General features: G+C 48.0%; 1 protein-coding gene across 5 annotated transcripts in view; it reads right to left on the bottom strand.

Annotated features, from left to right (window-relative positions):
• The window catches only part of MARK3 (microtubule affinity regulating kinase 3), an 84,895-nt gene extending 68,857 nt beyond the window's left edge, over positions 1-16,038 (bottom strand). For 4 of the 5 annotated variants that reach the window (XM_054567747.1, XM_054567748.1, XM_054567750.1 and 1 more), the window contains exons 1-2: positions 15,362-16,038; positions 750-941 (exon numbers count right to left, since the gene is read on the bottom strand). In XM_054567747.1, coding sequence (XP_054423722.1) covers positions 750-941; positions 15,362-15,412 — 243 coding nt within the window. In that variant the 5' untranslated portion in view covers positions 15,413-16,038. The remainder of the gene's footprint in view (positions 1-749; positions 942-15,361) is intronic. The other variant, XM_054567751.1, reaches the window with a different exon arrangement.
• Between the last annotated feature and the right edge of the window lie 1,590 nt (positions 16,039-17,628).

The following is a 17,628-nucleotide window of genomic DNA, read 5'->3' as shown; positions in this document are numbered from 1 at the left end:
CCAGTGACCTCTCACTTTATGGTATGACACCCTACCAACTGAGACGCCCCAGCCAGGGCAGGAAATGCCGGGATGTTTAACATGAGCCCCGTGCCGGGGAAAGGGTTCTGACAACTACCTCCCAGGAATGACCTCGACACAGAAGCCTGCATGTGTTTCAGGCCAAAGAACAGCAGGAACAAAGATCTAAATATGCAAGAAACAAAACCAGGTTGTGTGCTGTCCAGGTAGAAAATGAGGAAGGAGTTAATTTAGTAGTTTTGAAAGAAGTATTTTTGATAAATACACGAAGTGGCTAAGGAGAAAGCCAGTGTCACACAAGGCAAGAAAGCAGATGCCATTGTCCACAATAACCCATCAAACACAAGCTATGAAAAGAGTATTTGGGAAGATTAAGGAACTGCATGAGTACAAATCTATTTAAAAAAACAGTACTAGTGATTTGCAAGTACCATGAACTTAGACATGAAGTTGAAAACAATTTTTACTATAGTGGCAGATACTAATAAAAAAGGGCAAAACACTGCCTTACCCATTTTTAAAGGCAAAATATAACTCAAACAATCAACATAATGTTTACAACACTTAAAAAAATGAGAAAGCAAAAGAATTCCCAGGTAATGTTTCTTCTTCTTTAAAAAAAGTTTAATTAGCTTAGAAATGAGCCCAAATCTATACATTCTCTTCCTCTTTCATGGAACTAAACAGAACAAATGTAGTAACAAAAATTAAGAATAATTCTCATTTACCTCTCTGCCTGTAAGGATGTGTCTTGCCAATTTCACTTTTGCAAAATTCCCTTTGCCGATTGTTTTCAACAGTCTGTAGTTTCCGATGTGAGGCTGTTCATCTGCACAGGAAGCTATAGAGTTTCTACACCGAGCTCCAGAGCGCCCGGTGCGAGAGGTCACTTCTTGCCGCCCATCTCCATGTGATGTGTGCTACAATACAACATACAACAAAGATAAGGACATGAGAACACACAGTACCTACCGAGTTTTAAGGGCCTCTAGCTGAAAAAACAAAACATGACTGCTTTAATTTTAATCCTAAAGCATCTAGCACTTTGAAGAAATTTGCCTACATGATATAAATTTATGAGGAAAACAAGGATGCTGAGAAGAAAAATACCCAATACCAGGTGTCACAGTTCAGCCAGGGGCGTGAAAAGAGCGCTTTTTGTATGTGGCTGTAACATGAAACAGGAGTTACAGGCCTACCTGCAGTCATTAGAAACCAGCTTTTCCGTGTGCTATTAAATGCTTCAGCACACAGGACCCTATGCGACACCTTTGTGAAACACAACCATGCTAACATCACTTTCACCAGGAAGGGGACTTCTGTGACTGATGCAGAGCCACATCACTAGTGAGAAAAATCCAGAGTCTGGATTCCCCATTTCTTTCTATACTATGATGCTAACAATAACTCAAAACAATGTATTTAAATAAAGAGCCAGACTGTGTGGCCCTTGAAAATATTTGGGTTTTTAAAAAATATTTTATTGATTATGCTATTTTGGGTGTCCTCATTTTTCCTCCTCTCCCCCTCTTCACCCAGCATGCCCTACTCCCTCAGACAATCCCTACACTATTGTTCATGTCCATGGATCTTACATTTAAGTTCTTTGGCCACTCCATTTCCTGTGCTGCACTTTACATCCCCCTGGCTATTCCGTAACTACGTATTTGTACTTCTTAACCCCCTCACCTCTTCACCCCTTCCCCCAAATGCCCCCTCTCATCTAGCAACCATCAAAATGCTCTCCGTATCCATGATTTGCTCTCTGTTCTTGTTTGCTTAGTTTGTTTTTTTAGATTCAATTGCTGATAGGCATGTATTTTTTTGCCATTTTATTGTTCATAGTTTTGATCTTTTTCTTAAATAAGTCCCTTTAACATTTCATAAAGTAATGGTTCGGTTATGATGAACTCCTTTAGCTTTTTCTTGTTTGGGAAGCTCTTTATCTGCCCTTTGATTCTAAATGAGAGCTTTGCTGGGTAGAGCAATCTTGGCTGCAGGTCCCTGCTTTTCAAGACTTTGAACATTTCTTGCCAATCCCTTCTAGCCTGCAAAGTTTCTTTTGAGAAATCAGCTGACAGTTTTATGGGAAATCCCCTGAAGGTAACTTTTTCTCTCTTGCTGCTTGTAGACTCTCTTTTTATCTTTAACCTTTGGCATTTTAATTATGATCTGTCTTAGAGTAGGCCTCTTTGCATCCATTTTGTTTGGGACTCTCTCTGCTTCCTGGACTTGCATGTCTATTTCCTTCACCATATGAAGGAAGTTTTCTTTCACTGTTTTTTTCAAATACATTTCCAATTTCTTGCTCTTTCTCTTCTCCTTTTGGCACCCTTATGATGAGAATGTTGGACCTCTTGAAGTTGTCCTGGAGGCTGCTTATACTATCCTCACTTTTTGGAATTCTTTTTTCTTCTTGTTGCTCTGATGGGTGGTTTTTTGCTTCCTTATGTTCTATATCATTGACTTGATTCTCAACTTCATCCACTCTACGTTGTCTCCCTGTAAATTGTTCTTTATTTAAATGAGTGAATCCCTGGTTTCTGACTGGATCTTTTTTATGCTGTTGAGGTCCTCAGTTCCTTGAGCATCCTTATAACCAGTGTTTTGAACTCTGCATCTGATAGATTGCCTACCTCCATTCTGTTTAGCTCTTTTTCTGGGGTTTGGATCTGTTCTCTCATTTGGGCCGTGTTTCTTTGTCTCCTCATTCTGGCAGCCTCCCTGTGTTTGTTTCTATTACTAGGTAGAGCTGCTGTGACTCCGTGTCCTGGTACTGTGGCCTAATGCAGTAGGGGCCCTGAAGGGTCCAGCGCACAGCCTCCCCTATCACCCAAGCTAAATACTCGAGGTGCACCCTTCGTGTGGGCTGAGTACACCCTCCTCTTAAGGGTTCAGCCTTGGTGGCTGTTGGCAGATCAATGGGAGAAATTCACCCAGGCCAGTCAGCTGCAAGGACTGGCTGTGACCACTGACCACCAACGTCCGCCCTCCGGGGAGGACCAGCCGTGCAGGGGCAGGGTGGCGGTGCTCCGGCGTGGGCTGCAGCTGTCCGCTGGGTGCGCTGGCCCTGGGGTTCCCTGGGTGGTGCAGGCCAAGGTCGGCCCCCACCTGTGTTTTGCCTGGAGCCACCCTGCCTGAGCTATAAAGCAATCCGAGATGGCCGCTGCTTGTGCTGGGCTCGGAGGTTCCCAGGGGCGCCAAGCTGTGAACCTCGGCTGGCTGCTGCTAGTGCCAGGCCTGGGGCTCCCTGAGGCCAGCTGCTGCTCGTGTGAGAGGATTTAGGAAGCTGGGAAGCAAGAGCCAAGACCAGCCGCTCCTATGGAAAGGCAGCGTGGATGGGCCCGTGAGTTGGGTGGGGCAGAGTGTCTGGGGATCTCCAAGGCAGGTCACACAGTGTTAGCCAGGTTGATGGGGTCTCAGATGTGGCACCAGCTTGTTGGCTCTGTGAAGGGAGGGTTCAGAAAAGGGACAATGGCCTCCGCTCACCCTGATGCCAGACACCTCAGCCTCCCCCTGCATGACTCCGGTGTCCCTCCAGCTGCCACCCCAGCACCGGAGCTCAGAGGGAGTGAGTCTGCGTAGGTGAGGCCGTGTGCGCGTTCTTTAAGAGGAACTGCTTGGGGCTCCAGCAGTACCTTCCACTGACTCAATCCCCGCTGGTTTTTGCAGCCTGAGATTGTGGGGACTTACCTTCCTGGCTCCGGAACCCTGGGCTGGGGGGCCTGGTGTGGGGCTGGGACTGCTTGCTCCTGAGATGTCCCTCCCGAATTTTTATCCACCACACATGAGTGAGGGACCACCCTCTTCCACAATATGTCTTTCCTACTCTGGGTGAATGTGGTTTCTTTAATTCCATAGTTGTCAGGACTTCCATTCAACTTGATTTCTGACAGTTTTGAGCAACGGTTGTTCTATATTTTAGTTGCAATTCTGATGTGGTTTTGAGAAGAAACAAGCCCTGTCTACTTCTTGACCAGACGATAATATTTGTTGAATAGATGAATGAAGTACTCAATAGGTCCATACAGGTAAAAGAAAGAATACACAGCCCTGGCTGGTGTGGCTCAGCAGTTTGAGCGCTGGCCTGCAAAGCAGACGGTTGCCGGTTCAATTCCCAGTCAGGGAACATGCCTGGGTTGAGGGCCAAGTCCCCCATGGGGGGCACATGAGAGGCACCAATACATTGATGTCTCCCTCCTTCTCTTTCTCCCTCCCTTCTGCTATATCTAAAAATAAATAAAATCTTTAAAAAAGAAAAGAAAATGAAATCGAATACACCTCTAACTGTGTTAAACATGCAAGTACTAGAGTTACAAATGCTGGGGCAATTCTGCAGGGACAAGCTCCACTGCTCCCGCCTTCCCAGCTCGTGCTCAGCGGAGACCTGCCATGCTCCCCCCCCACAGGTGCCAGCTCCTGGTCAAGCAAGGCCTCTCCTTCTCCCGCTGCTCACACAGGTGCCTCCAACCTGCTTCCTTCTTTCCTGACTTTCTGTCCAGGAAAATGCCCCTTCTTTTTAATGTTCTCTCTTTACCAATAGGTCAAAACAACCATGATTCCATCTGATAAACATCAGCAACTACTTTCTAATATGCTAATATATATATATATATATATAAAAACAAGTGTTTTAAAGTAAAAGCTTAAGAATCTGTGCTATCAACATCTGATGTCATCCCAAAGTCCTTTTTAGAATTTCCACATTAATCTCCATCTACTTCCTCACATTCATCTGACTAAATATTTTTCCCTGACATGTCAGGTTCCGATAAATTTTATTCTGTTTTACTCAGTTATCATACTACATTACAAACAATGATGTCTATGTATTATGCATGCATGTTTTAGGTAATAGAACAGGATTTTACAAACTAATTACAAATATAAGCAACTTGAAACATTATTTCTGTCACAAAAAGGATTCTAATTTCCAAATGAGAATTTAGGGAAAATGGTCTGTTTCTAAATGAGCTCTTCCTAATCAAAGAAAAGACTAAAGCAAGATCTGGCCGGGCAGCTCAGCTGGTCAGAGCACTGCCCCAATCTCCCAAGGTTGTGGGTTTGCTCCCCAGTCAGGGCACATACAAGAAACTAATGAATGTATAAGAAAGTAGATCAACAAACCGATCTCTCTCTCTCTCAAATCAATCATTAAAAAAATAAAAAAGAAAAGACTAAAGCAACAACTAAGTTATAACACTAAGCTTTACAAAAAACTGGTTACCTTCTGTTGTACACAAGACATGCTATTGTATGCAATTTTGTAGATCAACTGGAATATGGCTCAAAAAAAAGTGGTGACTATTTTTTAAAAGATTTGTTTATTCATTTGTTTGTTTGTTTATAGGGGAAAGGAAGGAGAAAGGGAGAGAAAGGTCCATATGAAAAAGAAACATCAATTGGCTGGCTCTCGTCCATGCCCCAACTTGAGGGCTAAGCTCGCAAACCCAGGTATGTGCCCTGACCAGGAATACAACCCGGTGACCTTTTGCTTTGCAGGATGACATCCAACTGAGCCACATCAGCCAGTGCTCATGTCTGTTTCCAAACTAGATTTAAGTTTCATAAAAACTGGACAGTAGTTTATTGTTCCTTAGACCTTAGAATAATTGGCATATAACAAGTATTTAATAAATATTAGAATGACTAAATATCAAAATACTAATCATTGTAGTGTTCAGATGGTTAAATTAAGAAATTTCTCTTCTATTGTCTGAATTTCTTCTTCTATTCACTCATTCAAATATTTATCAAGTGACAAAACAAAGTCCCTATCCCCAGGAGGAACATGTGTCAAGTGATTTTATTATTTAGGCAATGAAAATATGGTCATCAAAATTTTACTACTATTCAAAATATTGGTTAAAAAATCTTTTGTATTCCTGGCTCGTGTGGCTCAGTAGATTGAGTGCCGGCCTGTGAACCAAAAGGTCACTAGTTCAATTCCCAGTCAGGGCACATGCCTGGGTTGTGGGGCAGGTCCACAGTTGGGGTTGTGTGAAAGGCAACCACACATTGAGGCTTCTCTCCTGCTCTTTCTCCCTCCCTTCTCCTCTCTAAAAATAAATAAATAAAATCTAAAAAAAACAAAACCCCAATACAAAAACAGCTTTTTAAGTTCATACAGGTGAGCAGTTAGAGATAACAAAGCTAGAAAAATGGGTCAAGAATGTCGAATACTAGGCCCTGGCCTGATAGCTCAGTTGTTTAGAGCATCATGCTGATATGCCAAGGTTGTGGGTTCAATCTCTGGTCACAGCATATGCAAGATTCAACCAATGAATGCGTAAATAAGTACAACAACAAATATGTTTCTCTCTCTTCCTGTCTCTAAAAATCAATAAAGCCCTAGCTGGTGTGGCTCAGTAGATGGAGTGTTGGCCTGCGAACCAAAGGGTCGCCAGTTCAATTTCCAGTCAGGGTACATGCCTGGGTTTCAGGCCAGGTCCCCAGTAGGGGGTGAGTAAGAGGCAACCACACATTGATGTTTCTCTCCCTCTCTTTCTCCTTCCCTCTCCTTCTCTAAATACAAATAAATAAAATCTTTTTAAAAAATAAAAAAATGAAAAATGAAAATCAGTAAAAAATTATATATTTAAAAAATCTTTGAATAGTAAACCAAAAACTTTATTCAGTTTTATAAAATAACACTGCAAAAGCTATATATAAGTAGGAAATCAACATTTATAGAACCCCCACCAAGTAAAGTAGAATAGGTACTTTAATCACAACAACCCTAAGTGGATGATATTATTCCATTTTGATAAATAAAAAAGATATAATGAACAGACAGCAATGGACTACAGTTAATAATACTGCATCACTGTGTATTTCAAATTGATATTAAGAGAAAAATCTTTAAATTCTCATAGAAGAAAAAAGATTGTAACTATGCAGTGATGGATGCTTACTATTAACTAGACTCATTGTGGTGATTATTTCACATTATACACAAATATCGAATCATGATGTTATGCACCTGAAACTACATTAACCTATGAACACCACAGGTATTAGGGGTGCGTGGTCCTCTCTCCCTGTGCAGTTGAGAAATCCGTGTAATTTTTTTTATCCTCACCCAAGGATATGTTTATTGATTTTAGAAAGAAAAAGGGAGAGGGGGAGGGACGAGGGTGGAGAGAGTGAGGAAGGGGTTGGGGGCGGGGAGAGATGAGAGAAAAACACATATCAGTTGCCTCCCATATACGCCACCAACAAGGATTGAATCCTCCGTCTAGGTATGTGCCCTGACGGGGGATCAAACCCACAACCCTCTGCTGCAGGGGGACAATGCTCTGAACAAATGGCCCACCCAGCCCGGGCTGTGTAATTTCTGACTCTCAAAAAACTTCCCCACTTATACCTCCTGTTGACTGGAAGCCTTACTGATAATATAAATAGGTTGATTAACATACATTTTGTATGTTACATTCTTAGAGAAAAGAAAATGTTAAGAAAATCAGAGAGCCCTGACTGGTGTGGTTCAGTGCACTGAGCACCAGACCGTGTACCAAAAGGTCACCAGTCGATCCCCAGTCAGGAAACAAGCCTGGGTCATGGTCCAGGCCCCCAATTGGGGGCATACAAGAGGCAACTTACAGATGCTTGTCTCCCTCTCTTTCTCTCTCCCTTCTCCTCTCTCTAAAAATACATAAAACCTTTTTTAAAATTTTTTAAAAAATAAAATAACACAGGGAAAATGTATTTACAGTATTTATTGAAAAAATCCACAAGTAAACCTGCACACTTGAACAACAAACCCATGCTGTTCAAAGGTCAACAGTAATATAATGATACATATCAATTATATTTCACTGTAAAAAAAAATTTTTAAAGATGAGACCCTGACAGGAGACTTAACTTGCCCATGGTTTAGTTACTTATATTTGAGGACCAGTTTTAAATGCAAGTCTGGAACTCCAAAGCCCAATTTCTCCTTTCATGTTGTTATTGTTCCTTCTTTTGTGCTTCACATCATGTCCACTCAACCTAAGAAGTGTTTTCAGAATCTCCCCCTCAACCAGTCTTAGGTTCCCATCTTCCTCTCTTTCCAGCCCAGGCTCTTTCCATCAAGCCTCCCTTTAAGAAGCTGCGAGCCTAGCTCGGGTAGCTCAGTCAGATGGAATGGCGCCCTGATGCACCAAGGTTTCAGGTTCAATCCCCAGCCAGGACACATACAAGAAGCAACCAATGAATGCATAAGTAAGTAGCACCACAAAGCAATGTTTCTCTTTCTCTCAAATTAAAAAATTAAAAAAATAAAGAAAGCTGCCTGAGGTTTTGAGAAAGGAGAAAGAAGGTGGTCTCATTGAAATGAACTACAGAAGGGGGAAGCTGAGGACACAGGGGAGATGAGACAGAATATCAACAATTGGCATTAAGGATAGCTAACATTTACATTTTACCTATTACGTGGCAGGCACTGTTCTAAATGCATTAACCATATTGTCTTTATTTAATCACTAACTGAACTAATGTTTATTTATTGATCACCTGTAATAAACGACCAGCATGTGCCAAGTATTTGGAATAGAATCAGTAAACAAAACAAATATTCGTACTCTCCTGGAGTTTTCAGTATACCAGGGGAAACTGATAAAACACAACAAACATAAGAAACATGTCAATTACACAGACTATTTGAAGGTAATAAATGCACTAGAAAAAAGAAAAACTAGACCAGGGTTAGTAGGGAGACTGGGAGGACCATGGGTGGGCAGAGCGAGCCTCACCGACATGATGTCCTAGATGGGGAGGGAGGAGGTGTGATATCTGTGGATATCTGGAAGGACAGTGTCCAAAGACCTAATGCCAAAGCCCTGAGGTTGCGATGTTCCTAGTGTGATCAAAAACAGCAAGATGACGCCTGGGTTTATGAGTGTAGTGAGTGAGGAGAGGTAGGAGTCGAGGACAAAGAGGTAGAGAAGACAGCGTATGGAAGGCTTTACCCTTATAACAGCGCTATGAGGTCATTACTACAACCCCATTTTACGAACGAGGTAATTGTGGTACAAAGAAGGGAAACAATTTGTCCAAGGTCACAAATAAAATACTAGGTCAGATTATAAGCCCAAAGAGTTACTATTATAGTGGTTTGAAAACATGATCCCAAAGTCTTTGACACACCTTCCATCAAGAGGTAAGGCCCACATCCCTTCTGCTTGAACCTGGGTGCCTGAGCCTGCTCAGATGGCGAGGAAATGGCAGCAGTGCCAGCACGGGATTTCCGCCTTGTTTGCTGAAACACGGCGCCACCTCAGAAGAAGGCCCTGCGGCCTCCGTGCTGGGGAGGCCCACGCAACCACTCTGGCCAGAGTCCCAGCTGCGCCCAGCCTGCTAGGCACACCTGCTGCCAAGGCGCCAGACATGTGAGTGAAGAACAGTCAAGGATGCGGACCTTCCAGCCCAGCTGTTCACGTCCCCTCTAGTCTTTCAAAATCCCCCAAAGTCCCAGACACAGAGGAACAGAGATAAGCCATCCCTGCCAGAATCTGTGAATATAATAAAATGACTGTTGTTTTACACTACTAAGTTGTGGAATGGTTTGTTACACCATAACAGTAAGCAGAAAAACTATACAATAAGCAGGAAATACATGTTAAGAACTTAACTAAGTTAACAGAAATGAGAAAAAAAGCTGGAATACATTACCATGGTTCTTTTACACTGAATATCTCTAAAAGCTTGATGGCAACCTTCTTCTAAGAGAACAAAACACAAGCTCCTTTAGGCCACTTCATGAGTAAAGCTTGCGCATGCCTAGGGCAGACACACCAAGGCCGGCCCAAGAGACGCAAGGGCCAGCAAGTGAAGCAGGCCTCGGAGACAGGTGGAGTTAGTACGAAAACAGAAAGTCACCAAAACACCGCACATGCCTCAATAACAAAAGCTGCTTGCCTCAGTTCAAACTACTCTTCTAGGTGAATAGTAAGTCTAAAGGCAGAAGGCTGAGCGAGTTAGGAAACAGCGCTAGGTCCACTCCTACCCAGGATGCTCATTCCATTGTAGAATCTTCTGCTGCAGTCAATGAAGTAATAAAGGTACTGACTGCGTGCGTAAAGAATGGGGTCATATGAAATTCTGGAATTAAAAACCTTTGGGTTCGGCTTACTCAAATTTTATATAAATTTTACCAATACAGATTTTCATGTAAAATGTTTGTAATACAAACCCCACAATATTTAACTTCCACCTCAAAGTGACTATTATCAAGAAATACAAACAAAATAGCTGCTTTGTTCAAGTTTCAACTATGAATGCCAAGATTCCAAGTAACCCACAGAAATAATGCCTCATCTAATCTGCATAAGATTATGTAAGGCCACCCATGGCTGAGCAACTCAGGTGGCTCATGTGCAGTGCTAACGCACTCTAGTTTGAAGAAAAAGTTAGGACCCCCTCCCCCCAAAAAGCCCCTTTCTTCCAGGGCCCTCCCAATCACTATTTAAACAGGTACATACTGGTCAGCACAAACCCCCTACTACTACTTGCAGACCAACTCCAGGCACATACTTCAAATTCTTGCGTAAGACAACATTCAAGCTGGGAGATTCCCAGGGAAGGGATGTTTTCTCTTCAGGTTTAATATGAAAGTTTAAAATGGATATTAGACAAGTGAATTTCTCCTTTAGACCGCTCAGTGGTAATCAGAAGCAGCTGCATTCCCTGACCCTTACTCCAGCTTGGGAACAAATTCTGGATAAAATTTGCCTATATCCAGAACTCTCTTTGAAATTAAAGATAACAGGTACTACTTTGTATTAAACTGTGTATAAGTCTCCTGTAAGTAATTACAATAATCATGCGCTTCATAAATAATCAACATAGTATTCTACTCACTACAAATTTTCACTTCTACCTAATTTACATAAAGAAATTAAAATAACCCTCAAACTGAATTCTGTAAGATCTCTTCCCAAACAGTGACCAAAAAAAATTATTAATTCTTCAGAGAACAACTTTTTCTAAAGGCCCAAACAGCTTGATTCAATAGATACTTGTGCTTAAAAAGCAGATTAAATGAGACATTACATAGTTTAAGTGAAATATTATATAAAGTACTTTGTACTGTTGCCTGATGTATAGTAAGTATAGTCAGAGTAAACATCTTTATTCCCCACAACCACACTTTCTTACAAAGAGCCAATTTTAAAAACTCATGGAACCAGAAAATTTTACTGAATCTATTGGAAATCTCTCTTTTATTGCCACACTAACATCTACAGGGCTGTGGCTTAACTGGCAAGCCTTCGCTGAACACTAAGACAATGATTCATATTTTTTACTGATTTTTAATTTTTATTTATTGATTTTAGAGAGGCAAAGGGAGGGAGAGAAAAAAACATCTATTTTGTTTTTCTACCCATTCATGCATTCACTGGTTGATTCTTGTATGTGTCCTGATAGGGTATCGAACCCTCAACCGTGGCACATAGGGATGATGCTCTAACCAACTAAGAACCCAACCAGGACAAGGCAGCAATCCTTAAAGTGGGGTCCCTAGACGTGCAGCATCTCTGTCGCCTGGAACTTGTGAGAAATGAAAACTCAAGGGTCGGACAGTAGGATGGGGACCCTCCAGGTGATCCTGGTGTTTGCCCCAGTTTGAGAGCTCAGCTCAGGGTTGCTCTGATCTACAGGAACTGGAAGTCCTAAAGAACAAGAGCAATACAGTTCCTAGGTGTACCTCTACAGCACAGTGTCATACGTACAACGGGTACTCAAATTTGAATAGGTTAATAATAACCTCATATACCCAATAGCTGGTTGGATAACACCACCATCGGTTTGTTTATTTCAGAGATGAGAAATTCTGATGACTCTTTGCATTAACTAATAATAAATAAGTACAGGGTGCACACACACCAGGAGCTGTAAGTTAATGGGCAAAGCCCTGCAACCTCTGGAACTCTGGCGAATAACCAGCCTTACAAAGTGTCATACGCTTTGAAACTTCCGTCAAATACACATTTCTACTTTTACCGGTATACAAACAGGATTTCTCCATTGCTCTATAGAAGTCAACTGTAAAACATAAATTAAAATGCACACTTTTTATTTACTTTAATAAGCATCTTAATTCATGTTATTAGCCACCTGTAGTAGATGGACCCAGGATGGATTCTAATTTCAACAAAGTGTTTACAAAGCAGACAACTGAGGAACTGTGAACACTGACTACATATCTGATATGAAGAAATTACGATAAATGGATTATAATTATTTTTTTAAAAGAAACTTTCTCTCTTCTAAAGGTTTTAGAAATAAAATGATAAAATGTATTCAATCTGCATCTTGGGGAGAGAACACATGAAATTAAGACTGGCCACTGGGCTCTTGGGGGCCCGGCGGGGCAGGATGGGGGGGGAGCCCCCTAACTGCGAACCAGGCTCTGCAGCCGTGGCACCGCGGACATTCTGGGCCAGGGCCCTTTGTGGGGAAGGGGTCCTACCCTGTGCGCTGCAAAACGTCAGCAGCATTCCTGGTCGGTAGCGACCCTCTTCGGTTGCGACAACCAAACATGTCTTCAGACACTGTCAAACGTCCACTGGAGGGCAAAACTGTCCCTGGCTGACAACTTACTAATTCTCTTATTCGTCTGAAATTTTCCGTAACAAAACATTTTTTAAGTCTTATTTTAATCATACCCTGTACTTGTACAACTACATCTCCCTAGTTGAATAATCTTTTACATAATGTTTTGGGAAATCGCTGGATACACAAAAAAGCAAACGGGACTGAGCAGGAGAACTGGAACCTCGTGGGGGCTCTGCTGCTGAACAGCCAGTGCTCGGGAGCGGCTCCGGTCCCCCGTCTGAGTCTGAGCGTCCTCGTTACGTCCCTCCGCTTACGCGCCTGATCCTTGGAGTTACAAAATCTTTTACATACACATCAACTAAAAGTGGATATTCACATTTGGAAACAAATGAAAACATAGTAGACAAAGATAACATTTTGTAGCAAATTATCTGCCTTTTATTACTTCTGACCAATAGGCAACATTTTTTCAAAATACACACAATTATTTAAAATGTAAACAAATTTGCAACAACATGGGAGGATCTTGAGAGTCGTATGCTAAGCGACAGAAAAGGACAAGAATCATATGACTTCACTCATGGGGGCAGAAAACAAAAACAAACGAACAAACAAAAGAAACTCAGATACACAACAGACCGGGGGGGGGGCCCCCAGAGGGGAAGGCGGGTGAGGGGAGGACCGGCCGGTGAAGGGGATCAACGACGCGGCGGCGACAGCGACGGAGGGGGTCTACGCTCCAGAGGTGAGCGCCCAGGAGAGTCTACGGTGTCCTACTAGGTTTCATTCCTGAAATTTATATAATGTTATCAACCACTGTTACCCAAACACATTTAATTAAAAATTTAAGGGTAAACAAGATGGAAACTCTTTAGCTGGTCTAGCCATACTAATCAAAACGTCCATCAACTGGCGAATGGATCTTTAAAAACTGGTCCATCCAAAACAACGAAAGGCTGACACACACGAACCCATCCCACAAGTATTAGGCTGAGCGAGAGACGCCAGACACCAGGTCACGCACGCCGACTCCCGCGACAGCAGACTGCGGACGAGGTGAAAAAGCCACAGAGAACAGCCCAGTGGCGGCCAGGGGCTGGGGAAACGGGGGGCGGGGGGGGGGCGTTGACTGCAAAGGGTCACAAGGGGCCTGTCCGGGCCAAGGAAATGACCGTAGCGGCGGCGGCCGCACGGCTCCGTACCCGGCAAAGCCCCTGGAGCCGCGCGGAAGAGCGGGAGCTCCAACTCAGCAAACCCGCCTGGGGCGCCCAGCTGCGGCTGCGAGCGCCCGCGCGTCCCCCGTCCCCGCCGGGCCACTCGGCGAGTGAGCGCGCGGGCGGGCGGTCTACCATTCGGCGGCAGCCCAACAGCGGCGGGGAAGCGCCGGGCCGGTACACGCCAGACGGTGACTCGGACACGAGGGCGCTGCGCGGCGACGGACGCTCGGCCACTCCCCGAACCCGCCGGCCCCCGAGCTAAAACTGGAAGCGGGCACGGCGGACGCGCGCGCGCGGACACTCCCCGGCCCGGACGCGGGCAGCAGCGCGGCCCCAAACACGCTCCCTGAGAACGCAGGCTCTCCCCACGTCCCACGGTGCTTTTAAAGAACGAAGTCAGTCATTCCTAACGACGCACGAAAAGCTACAGCAAAACTCAACGAAGTCACCGGAGACCACGGGGGAGACGCGCGGGGTGAACCCCTCGCCAGCGCGCACCTGCCGCGACGGACAGGCGCCGGCTTCCGTCTATTCAGCGAGCGCGGGGCGCCGGCGCGGCCCAGCGGAAGGCTTCGCTTCTCCGGGCGAGAGCCGGCGGCCGCGGTTCTCGGCTCGCTGGCCTGCCCGCCCTGCCAAGGGCATCCCGGCAGAGAGGCTGCGCGCCGGGCCCGCGACCTCCCGCCCCGCTCCCTGCGGGCACCTGCCGGCCGGCCGGCGCCCCACCAGGCGGAAGGCCCGAACCGCGGCCCGCCGCGCGCTGCGCAGGCGCCGAGAGCGCCGCGCAAGCCGACAGCGGACGCCCCCGAGGCGCTCGGCAGCCGCCGCGCCGCGCGGGGCCCCCAGCCCAGCCCAGCCCAGCCCAGCCCCTCGGGCCGGCCCGGAACTCCCGGGAAGCGGCAGAGCCCGGGCGCCCCCTCAGCGACGGCCGTCCCCCGCCAGGCACCGCCTCACAGCGCGTCCGCCGGGAGCCCCGCACAGGCTCTCTTCCCGGACCTCACCGGCGAGAGCCCGCCGCCCCGGCGGAGGTCAGGAAACCCCGCGCGGGCCCGCCCTCTCCGGGGGCGCCGCGACCCCCCGCTGTCATTCCCCAGAAACGCCGGGCCGGCCTGGCACACCGGGGCGGGGGGCCGCACCGCCGGGGCCGCCCCGTGAGCGCAGGGCGCGCGCGCGCTGGAAGGACCCGCGGGCCGGGGAGCGCTGGCACCCGCACACCCTCCCCAGCGGCCCCAAAGGCCCCGCCGCTCGGTTCCAGGCTGCTCTAAAGGACGGTCCGCCTCGCCCAGCCGGTTCCCTTCCGCGGCACCGCGAACGCGCCCTTACCCTCCCAGCCCCTTCCAGGGCCGCCGGCCCAGTTTCCGCGGCGCCGGCTCCCCGGGAGCGCTAACCCCTGCGGGCACCGGCGCGCGACCACCGGCCACTGCAGACCCCGCAGAGCGCGGCCGCAGCCCCGGCCCCGCCGGACGGCGCGCCCACGCGGAGGCACCTCCCGCGTCCCTCCCAGGAAGCGGGCCGCCCGGCCGCCCTGCCCACCGTTATCAGGACGCTACGGGCCGGGGAGCAACGAGAGCGCCCGCGTTACTTACGTTCTCCGTGTCCCGTTCATTCACCGTTGGTAACGGGGTCCTCGTGGACATTTTCCTTCACTTCACTTGTGCACAACGCGCGGGGGAAACAAAACAGCACGGCCGCAGGGGCCGGCCACGGCGTCCTCGAGGGGCCGGCGGTTCTGGAGCGGCGCCGCGGGAGGGGCTCCCCTCCCCCACGGCCGTCTAGATCCCGGGCCGGGCCCGGGCCGTCCCCCGGCGGGTCCCGGGGCTCATGCTCCCCGGCCCCGGCGGCGGCGCCGAGGAGCCCGCGGGCGGCGGTGGCGGGGCCGGGCCGGCGGCGACGGGCTGCGGGTCGGCCCGCCGGCGTCCCTGCGCCTCAGAGCGCCCCACGGGCCCGGACCCCCTCGCCTCCTCCTCCTCCGCCCGTCGCTCCGCGGGTTTCAGCGCCCGGGCCTCCACACAGCGCCGCCGGCGGCCCCTGAAGAGAAGGCGGAGGAGGATGTGCGGGAGGTGGAGCGCAAGACAGGCCGCCGCGGGCTGCGGGCGCCCACCATGGAAGGGGCTGCGGAGACGGCGCCTGCGTCCGGTTGCTCTTCTCCCTCCGGCTCGCTTTCCGCCTCAGCCTCTGCCTGGTGGCCGCCGCCGCCGCCGCTCCCGGCACCTCGGAGCCTCACGGACCCAAGATGGCCGCCCGACGGCTTCCTCTGCTGCCTCCGGGTGCCGGAAGTGACGACACCGCCCCTCCCAGGGTTCGGCCAATCGGCGCGGCCAAGGAAGCCGGTCAGGCTGCTGTTGCTAGGGGCGACTTGGTCCTGTCCCGGGCTCGGGGGGCGGTGCCGAAGGCTGGGAACGGATGGCGGGTCCCGGCGGGTCCCCGCGGACGACGGGGGCGGCGGGTTCCCAGCGTTCAGAGTACGCGGGCACCCCCGAAAGAACCGGCAAAGGGCCCTGGGCAGCGGCGTGAGTCCCATTGCTGGGTTGGCATTAACAGTGCTGATCGAGTGCATGCTCTGTGCAAAAACTGAGGTCGCATCCCGCGGACCGCGCTGCACAGAACCAAGTCACGGCAGCAATTACAAGGCCGGAGATGCGGGAGGTGCCGAGCTCCTGCATCATTAACACTAGTCGAGGACTCAGTCGACTCCCTTCCTGCCCGGCTCTGGGCAGCCGGGCTGGACTCGGCATCCTGCCCTCGAGGAGCTCACTGTCAGGAGGAAAATGGACCCGGTTAAATGCCAAGCGGAAGGAAGAGTGCTAAAAAGGGGGTTAGAGGGGGGCGGGGCAAAGCAATGCTCTAGAATCCCGCCCCACTGGTTCCTAAATGCCCCCAGGGGATTTTTAATACACCAGCGTGTAGCTGCTGGAGAACTGGAAGCACCCCTGAGTTGGAACCTGGGACTGAGCTCAATGGACGCCTGCAATCTTGGACATTGGAAATGCTACCTCCTCTGGAATCCTTTCTTGTCCACTCTCCTCTGCATGTGTCCTTTGGTCGTGCCCAGAGCCTGGCCAGCGGTGGATGGCATCCATTGGTGCAGGGTTTTGAGGAAGGAGATTGGTGTGTGTTGGAGTAACATGAACTTTTCCGGAGAGGCTACCTTGTTGGTCCATTACACTTATTACCTCAGTCGAGCCTCAGTGTAACCCCCATAGGATGGGAAGGCACACCTGGACATCTGAAGTCAAAACAAGATACAGTCACTTGACCAAAGTACCCAAGTTGGTTAGCTGCAGAACTGGGATTTAAGCCCATATCCTAAAACTTCCCTAACAGATAAGCCTTTGTAATGGGTATGTGCTGCTTTTCTTTTTCTATTATTGTTTTTTTCTTTTTTGTACCCAGCATGTGAACTGTCTTGCTATATCTGGGACGTTTCCTGCTCTGTGACACACATGTCTTTCAACACGATAATCATCCCCAGAGAGGACATGCTCCCAACTTAAAAACATGTGAGGACTAAGATGTAGGTGGGCTTCCACCTCACCCTCTCGGGCAAGTGATCACCAGTCCAAGGGCAGCCCGGTATAGAATGTTACTGTGGACCCTGGCCAGGTAGTTAAATGGGTTAAAGCGTCGTCCTGAGGGGCCAAGGTTTCAGGTTCAATCTCCAGTCAGGGCACATAGAAGCAGCAACCGATGAATGAACTAAGTGGGACAACAAATTTACATCTCTCTCTCTCTCTCCCCACCGCCACTCTCTCTAAAATAAATTTTTAAAAATCTAATTGTCTTTTGCCCTCTTTGGCCAAACAGAAACAATTGGATTCTTGTTAATTAAATGTGTGTGTCATACACTTCAACT

The sequence above is a fragment of the Pteronotus mesoamericanus genome, unplaced genomic scaffold (assembly GCF_021234165.1).
Source record: "Pteronotus mesoamericanus isolate MK-2021 breed Mesoamerican mustached bat unplaced genomic scaffold, CSHL_Meso_final contig_192, whole genome shotgun sequence".
Taxonomy (NCBI): Eukaryota; Metazoa; Chordata; class Mammalia; order Chiroptera; family Mormoopidae; genus Pteronotus; species Pteronotus mesoamericanus.
This window is presented reverse-complemented; position numbering and strand designations above follow the sequence as displayed.